Below are 8,685 nucleotides of genomic sequence, written 5' to 3' on the forward strand. Positions count from 1 at the left end.
ACGTCGACAGAAGTGCGGCTCCGCTGAGATTGGAGCGCAGATACCGATGCGCACAAAGCAAAGCGGCGCAGCCTGCAGCGCCTAATATTTCACCGCTCGAATGGACAGAATGTGACACTCTGAAACAATAAAAGACTCGCAGACACTTCAGCACCAGACCCCAGAGCTCTGCTGCCAGCAGGGGCCCCGAACCAAGCTCTGCAGCGCAGCGCAGCCCAAACCCAGAACCCGAAGAAAGCTCCGGTCAATGATGACAAGATTCAGCCTGAAACCCAGAAACTGAGAGAGATCACTGCTGATCACTCTGCTGATCACTCTGCTGATCACTCTGCTGATCACTCTGCTGATCACTCTGCTGATCACTCTGCTGATCACTCTGCTGATCACTCTGTTGTTTCATATGGAGCAGTAAAGAAAAGACAAAGGGAATTACGTTAGTTATTAATGTAACCTATTCTTTTATTTGTGCTTTTTTAGGATTAAAACATTTTTTCATTTTTTATTTTTATAAGCGACAAACACGGTAGTAAGAAGACCACAACAGTATCACAACCATGAAAAATTGTTTTAGAGGCGACAATTAAAAGACAGCCATTCCAAATAGGAGCCTATTAGATCAGAAGGCAGAATTTCTTTTGTTAAACAAACGGGATTTTTTTTTTTACAGCGTTCCTCCTTTTCTAAAACAAAACAAAGTCAGATTACAAAGATGATCTTATTTTCTTTTTTTTTTTCTTTTTAGTAATTTTACAAAAACAAGAAGAAAAAGAATCGTGAACGTCTGTGTTTTTGTTTGTTTTTTTGTTTTTTAAACCGGCGATCACGTTTCCATGGCAAAGCTTCACTGCGGAAAATCTTCCACAAAACGAGACATTTACGCACAAAGTCGTAACGCCGAAAAGCGCAATTCTTCAGTTCGGAAAAATAATGCCCGCTAATTTTTTTACTAAAAATTAAATTCCTCCAGCGACGCCAACAATTGCTGAAATAACCAAAAATCTATTTAAAAAAAAAAGTCTAAGTAATAATTAAAACAACCTAAAGGACGCGATAAAAATCTCGTTTAAAGGGACATTTTCTGCAGTGACGGAGGATTTCAGTCTCTCCTTCATTCCGACCTCAGCAGGCCTCCCAGAATATACAGCACAATACTGACTTCATATGGAACAGATTCTTTGGTCTATAAAAAGCGCGTCAGCAGTTTTTAAAACCAGGTAATGAATGAATGGAGAAGAACGTTCAGAGGCCATGTGGACTCCAGCTTTAAGAACATTCAGCTTTTTAAAAAAATCACTTTTCCCCGCTTTTATTCTAACCAGCATGGTACTGACTCTATTATTATTATTATTATTATTATTATTATTATTATTATTATTATTATTATTATTATTATTAAACCATCTTTAATAAAACAAAACTAATTGAAATACTCATTCTAATATTTAAAAAAAAAACTTGCCTCCTCCAACAAGAAAAGAAAAACGTGAGCCAAGCTGCGCTCTCATCATTCTCTCCGCTTCCTATCTCAGATCACATTGCACGTCACTGACTGACATTATTATACAGAAGACAAACCCCGGACACTTAGAACACACATTATGTACACAGAAATTAAAACTGCAGGAGGAGATGGGGCAGAACAACAACGAGAAGAACATGGAGAAGAAACCATAATAATAGGAATAATAATAATAATAATATATTTTTTTAAAATACCTGGAAATGTCAGTGCTGCTTTCTGTGAGTTTCTCAGTGCTGCTCTTTTTTTTTTGTTTTGCAGTCTCTCTTCTTTTTTCTATAATAGGTAGTAGTTTATAATAATTTGTCTTTTTTTACATCTTAAATGTTCAGTGTTAAAAACGATCACGTTAGTGTTCCAATCATTTTGAGATTATCACTCCTTCATGGATGGATGGATGGATGGATGGATGGATGGATGAATTGATGAATGGATGGATGAGGTTCAGGGGAGAGGGGGGCGAAGGGGAGTTAGTGTATGAGCGGGTTAGAAGTTGACCCCTGGTTCTGATGTGTGAAATAGTCAGACAAACCCCCGGAAAGTCCCGAGGAGAAGGCGGGTAGAGAGCCGGACAAAGCCGGCCTAAGAGTGTCACATGGCAGCGAGGAAGAGGACGGAGCCTGCGGGGAATTGGAAGCCGAAGCCCGGGCAGCCTGCAACGAGCCGCCGCCTCCGGCGCCGGTCTGTGAGCTCATGGTCGGGTGTGGGACATGGGGAAAAAAGTAACTCGTCTGTCCGGCCAACAAGTTCACCGAGCACGGGTTCAATGAATAAGTGGCCCCGGAGCAAGGCACAGAGAGGCCGCAGGGCACCGCCGAGGCCGCCAGGGCCGCCGCCGTCAGGTGGTGCGTCGCGTAGGGGAGGTCCCCACCGACCAGTCGGTCCATGGTGAGGCCGTTGGACGACGGGAACGATGAGTGGTTGTTGCTCATGTTCTGCGTGAGCATGCTGCTGTAGGACATCGGGTGTCCCGGGTATCCCGACGAGGTCCCGTTGTAGCCGAGGGCACCGGCGGCCCGCGGGTGGTGAAGGGAGAGGAAGGGGGACATCGGCCAGTATAAGGAGCCGGCCCGGTCCATGAAGGTCAGCCCGGAAGTCAACCGGGCACCGCGCTTGAAAGCCAGCTTGGCCCGTGACGTGGTGGATCGCCGGCGGAGCTTCCCAGTGGTTCCACCGATGAAGACGTCGTCGCTGCTGGGGTCCAGCATCCAGTAGTTCCCCTTCCCCGGGTCATCGTAGTGCCGAGGCACCTTGACAAAGCACTTATTGAGGCTGAGGTTGTGTCTGATGGAGTTCTGCCAGCCCTGCTTGTTCTCCCGGTAATACGGAAAGTTTTTCATGATGAACTCATAAATGCCGTTGAGAGTGAGCCGCTTCTCCGGACTCTGCCTGATAGCCATCATTATTAGAGCGTTGTAGCTGAAAGGAGGTTTTTCGTACTTGCCACTTTTCTTCTCTCCGTCCTTCTCTCCCTCTTTCCCGTCCTTCTTCTCCTCCTGCTTCTCCTCCGGGCAGCTCTCCGGGTTCAGCGACTCACTTTTCGGGTCAGCTTTGACGTCCGGCTGCGAGGCCGGGAGAGGCGCCTTCTGCTCGGTATCATCCGGACCAACAACTCGGTGCTGGTTCTGGCTCTGGTTCTGGTGGTGGAGGTGGTGGTGGTGGTGGTGACTGTTGTTGTTGTCGCTTTGCACGGCCTCCGGCACCAAACTGTTTATACTGAACGACGATTTGGGAATCATCTTCACCTCTTTGCGCTCTCCCATGTCCAACATCACCGAGCAGTGAGGGGGGAACCGGCGGCGAGCAGAGGCGGGCGGCGAACACAGCTGGGTTTCAGTCCTCCCGATCTCCACCAGCGAACCAGGACGGGAAGGAAGGAAGGGGGGATTAGAAAGGAAGAAAGAAAGTATAGCCCAACAAACTATTTCATGTTCGGTTTGGGGAGAAAAGGGGAAACACACACAACACACATGTACACACACATCGATAGGAGACAGATAGCTGCAATTAATTAGGGAGCCGCAGCCACTAAAGCAAGTGAAAAACATTGGTTGGACCTTCCCAGTCCTCAGCCAACCAGGGGAACATTAGTATTAAACATTAAGGCGTCCACTGAGCGCTCAGCCAATCACGACGCGCGGAGAAACACGCACATCCGCCAATAACTGGCACGCTGCAAAAAATGCCACGCAGCTCCAGGACTTTGCTCCCGGCTGCAGGAGAATGGATGAAACAAGCCGAAAATTTGCTGCATGAAAGTGGTTTTGTTTAGCGATGATTATATACGTTTATTTATTTATTTATTTATTTATTTATTTATTTATTTATTTATCTTGTTGCATATTTTCCACACCGGCTTGCATCATATGAGAAGACGGAAATCTTACACCTCCGACAAATAAGCGTAATCGTTTCCCGCTATGAGCCTGAACTTTTCTGACACCTTGAAGAAAAGTGACACTGGCAGGACGATGAAAAACTTTTTGCAGCGCCCCATCAACACTGATCACCCTCCAGCCCTCCCTCCACCTGAACCGGAGCTGGAAGCGCGCACCGTGCATGCGTCAACCCAAATCCTCGCCGCTCCTCGCATTTACACTCCTTCGATTCAAATATTTGCCCCTTAGGCGTCTGCAAAACTGTTTACATCCCATCTCTGAGGGAAAATAAACAGAGAGGGAGTCCGGAGGGCACGGACACGGACACGGTCAGGACAAGCAGAGGGGGTTGGTGGTGATGGAGTGCAGGGGGTGGGGGGGAGGGGGGGTCTTAGCAGACAGAAACACGGAGTGTGTCTGAGAAGAAAAAAAAACGTGCATCCTGTAAAATGAGCGTGAAATATGCAGTGGGGAGGCGGAAGAGTTGCATATCAGTCGGCTGCTTCACTCCTACCTTCCTCCTGCTGGAGGACAGTTTCACCAAACAAACAGAAGTGGAGGAAAAACAGGCTCTGCTCATTTAGAAACGGAGATCATGAAGACTCGCCGAGGGTTGTTGAAATGAAACCGGGACCAAACAGAGGCATGACTAAACTATAAGGAGATGTGACACAATCTGTCAGTCTTATTTTTTTATTTTTATTATTTTTTATTATTTTTTATTTTTATCTTCAAGCGGGATTTGGTTCATGTTTTACAGGCCGGGATCACATTAGCGCGTCATCGCTTCACACAGGCCGCAAAGTGAGTCAAACTGCTCGGAAATGTTTCACAATAATTCCGAGCGGTTCCTGCTAGGATCCCTCACAGCTGGCTCCCAGCATCCTGCGCTCCGTGTCAGAGGGAAGAAATGGGTCAGAGAAACGGAGCGTTTTAGCGCACAGACACCATGTTCCTGCCATAAGGGCCAGCCTCGCTAACAGCTTACCCAAATAGAAACGCCAAGCTCCTCCTCGCGGAACTCTTCTCATCGTCTCTGTTGCAGAACATCATTCAAAGTTTCTAATCTCCCAAACAGCAGCTCTGCTGCGCCTGCAGAGCCGCGGAGCAGCTGGGTGAACCTGCCGGACATTCTGCACGAGCAACGCGTCACTGCTTTATTCAGATGAGGTCAAATTCATAAAGGAACGTGTTTAAAAGAAAACTCCACAGAGGATTTTTTTAAAATAATAACTTTATGTCTTGCATTTATAAAAAACATATCTCAATCCGCCTTATTTTAACACGTTAGTGAAGCTTTGATACAGCTTCGAAACAGGCCACCAGTGTGGACCCTCAACCTGAAACACATTGGATATATATATATATATATACACACACACACACACACACACACACACACACACACACACACACACACACACACACACACACACACACACAACTTATAAATGTTTTTTTAACATTTGTTTATTTATTTTGGTATTGTCACGTGACATATTTTGTGGTCAGTTCACCTTCTTACCATCTCGATAACTGATGTTTATTGTGTGTTTTGTTTTGTTTTCTCCCTCACAAGGCAAATGATTGGTCTGATTTATTGCGCTGCTTCAGCGGCTGCGCAGAAAAAACATAATTCTTCACAAAAAAAAAAAAAAATTTTAATGCATGAAAAGCCGCGTGTAAATTTTCTTTGCAAATGTTTATTATTATTATTACTATTATTATTATTGTTGTTGTTGTTGTTGTTGTTGTTGTTGTTGTTGTTGTTGTTGTTGAAGATCATTCTGTCCTTTGTGTGGCTTCCTGGTAGCTGAGGACGCATCGCTCCGTCTGGATGCTGAGCTGCAGGATCCTGTTGGTCCGCCAGGCTGGATCCTGCAGGAGGGGCTGCATTCACAAGCACGACCAAAAATATTCAATAAGAACTGTTATCTGCACCTAATATTAGTTTGGATTGTTTTCTAAATTTTATTTCACGTCGTCCTATCTCTACTGCAACAAAACTGTGTAATATCTGACAATAAAGATCTAATATTAAGAGAATCTATAACAAGTTTAAGGATTTTAACTAGACAAAACCATGGTTCATTTATTGAGTTTCGCCCTCTGAAGCCTGTGAGCTGCCAGCATGTGGAGGGAACATTTAGACCACAAAGTGTTCAGATGGACAGAGGAGAAGGCAGGACTGACTCACAGTAAAAGGTCCAATCAAATCCAGGAGGGAATAAAAATGCTTGAAATCAGAACCTGTCCGTCTCAAACAGACTCTCAATCATTTTTTACCAATTCACACAAAAACAAATCTACACCTCATCAGGTTGGCTGGTGGAGTTTGGACCAAAGCCACCTGCCTGATTCATTCACAGACTCTCCTGGATCTGGATTGGACCTGAACCGGTTCCTTTCTGGCTCTGTTGGTTTAAAGTGACATTTATTTTATTTTATTTTATTTTATTTTATTTTATTTTATTTTATTTTATTTTATTTTATTTTATTTTATGTTAAATATAAGATTTGGGATCATCACACTATACCAGACACAATTTTCTCTTAATCTTTTCCATATTTCTTTAGTTATGTTTACATTTTCAACTCAACAAAAAATAATAACAATACAAATTTCCTCAGAAATTGATTTCTTCAACAAATTAAACTTTAAAGTTTTGTTAAAAACTAAGAGGAGACACTCCCAAGCTCAACTTTAGAACTAGATGTATATTAAATATGATCTGTTTTTGCCTCATGCTGACAAGACATTGTGATTAAACGTTGGGTCATTGTGCAACATATTAAACTTTTCAGCTTGATGCAATATATCTGAATAAAAACAATTTAAATGACATAAAGAGGACATCAGCACTAATTAACACAAAAAATATTTGATTCTTTGATTTGGTTTTTATGACGTCCTGAAGGAGGTCGGTGCCACTCAGAGAGTTTCTTTTAAAAAAAATATATATATATATATATATCCCAGGTCCAATTATGTTCATCACAGCTACTAATAGAAATGAATATAAAATTGACCTTTGACCTCCAAGGGAATACTGATCTAAAACAAAGACAAAGATTAAGTCCATGTGCATAGATTTACTCTCCTCATTAAACCTTTACAGGTGAAGCAAAAGCAGCAGTCATCCACGTTTTGGTGAAATTGTGCTTGTGATGGATGTGAGGCAGCATGTTTTCACCATCTGCTGTTTTCCCCTGAAACACAGATGTTTGCTTTAGCAGGAACATGTCTGAGTTTGTGGCTAACCGTCACTGGTCAGCTCAAAACAGGGTTTTCTTCCCCCCCCATCCCTACAGTTAGAAATGGAAAAGAAAAGCACAAAGTAAAAGATCCAACCTGACAAAGCCCAGAGGGATCCCTGTGGTTTCTCAGGAGTCGGTGGACTGAGAGCTTCCTCTGGCCGCTCTTACAGATTGCAGCTGGTTTCCAGCCTTAATGCAGAAATTTTGTTGGGTTTACAGGTTTAGAGATATTTAAAATGTTTTTCACATTATAATTGAGTCACTTAAACTATTGAAAGCACTTTTTAAAAGTCAGACCTTGAGAATTTCAGAAGAATTCTAGGATTTGATTTTCTCTGTTAGTCGTCACAAACTTTTTTATTTGGCTTCATGTTGGTAATGACAGAGTGAGGGATGTGCTGTGTGTTTTTGTTGGACTCAAATCATTTTTTGAAAATTATGAAAACCTGAGCAGCTACATATAAAAACTCAAAGCTAACATAGGATGGTTCTTCCTTTTTATGTCAATTATATTTCTAGAATTTGATTAAGATTTTAATTCACAATGTTGTGGTGCTGCATTTTACTTTGACAGGAAGATCAGAATTTAGATCTTGGAATAACTTCATAGCAGTGTCTTCATACTCCAGCTGCATGCCAGAAAACCGCAGGGAGCAGCCTGTTGTTGTGATGAGCGAGCAGCCGAACTCCAGTTCACTGAACAAGCCGATAAAAACGTGTTTCTGTCAGTATTCATCCAGTAACAGAACATGTTCAGCACCAGAGGCTGTGGCTCACTCAACTGGTAACAGAGACAAACGAGCAGTTCACCACTGCAGCTACTTCTATCTGCGTTTCCATTAACCGCAGTTTGACAAGGTTTTGGCGCTAGGTTGAGGAGTGGGGGGTTTCTGGCCGAAATTGGGAATGAAAACACCTTTTTCGCGTCACACGAGTCACGTGATCAACAACCGGATGTTGCCTCTGGCGGAAATCAAGAAGAAGAAAACAACAGGAAGAAGTGTTGGGAGCTTGTGGCGTTTTTTTAATGACGTATTATGTGAACAAACTTTTTCACGTGTGATTTTAGTTGCGCTTCTTATTTAACAGAAACACGGTAATTGCGAAATTAATTATGTATTTTCGTTAGCGGAAACTAGACAAGAGTTTTGCACACAAAGCTACTGTGGCTTTTCACACATAGCAGCCATGTTGGATTCCTAATATAGAAATAGCACTCTTCTGAAAACTGCTTAACAGTGTGTGTGTGTGTGTGTGTGTGTGTGTGTGTGTGTGTGTGTGTGTGTGTGTGTGTGTGTGTGTGTGTGTGTGTGTGTGTGTGTGTGTGTGTGTGTGTGTGTGTGTGTGTGTGCGCGTGCGCGCGTGCGTGTGTATTGGCTGGGGCGGGTTCTTATGGCCAGTGGTCAGTGGCTGGTCTCAACAGGTCTCATGTTAATTTAACTCACGTGACCTAACAATAACATCTGCTCACAGGGGCCTTCTGTAAGCCCCTTTGATCTTTGACCCGCCCTTTCAGAAAAATCCAGTAAC

General features: G+C 43.4%; 1 protein-coding gene across 1 annotated transcript; it reads right to left on the reverse strand.

Annotated features, from left to right (window-relative positions):
• Positions 1 to 429: 429 nt before the first annotated feature.
• On the reverse strand, positions 430 to 4,208 carry foxg1a (forkhead box G1a). The gene has a single exon (XM_008398675.3). The coding sequence runs from the start codon at positions 3,565 to 3,567 to the stop codon at positions 1,990 to 1,992; it is 1,578 nt and encodes a 525-aa protein (XP_008396897.1). The 5' UTR covers positions 3,568 to 4,208; the 3' UTR covers positions 430 to 1,989.
• Positions 4,209 to 8,685: the final 4,477 nt, after the last annotated feature.

The sequence above is a fragment of the Poecilia reticulata genome, chromosome 22 (genome assembly GCF_904066995.2).
Source record: "Poecilia reticulata chromosome 22, P_reticulata-male-v2, whole genome shotgun sequence".
Lineage (NCBI taxonomy): Eukaryota > Metazoa > Chordata > Actinopteri > Cyprinodontiformes > Poeciliidae > Poecilia > Poecilia reticulata.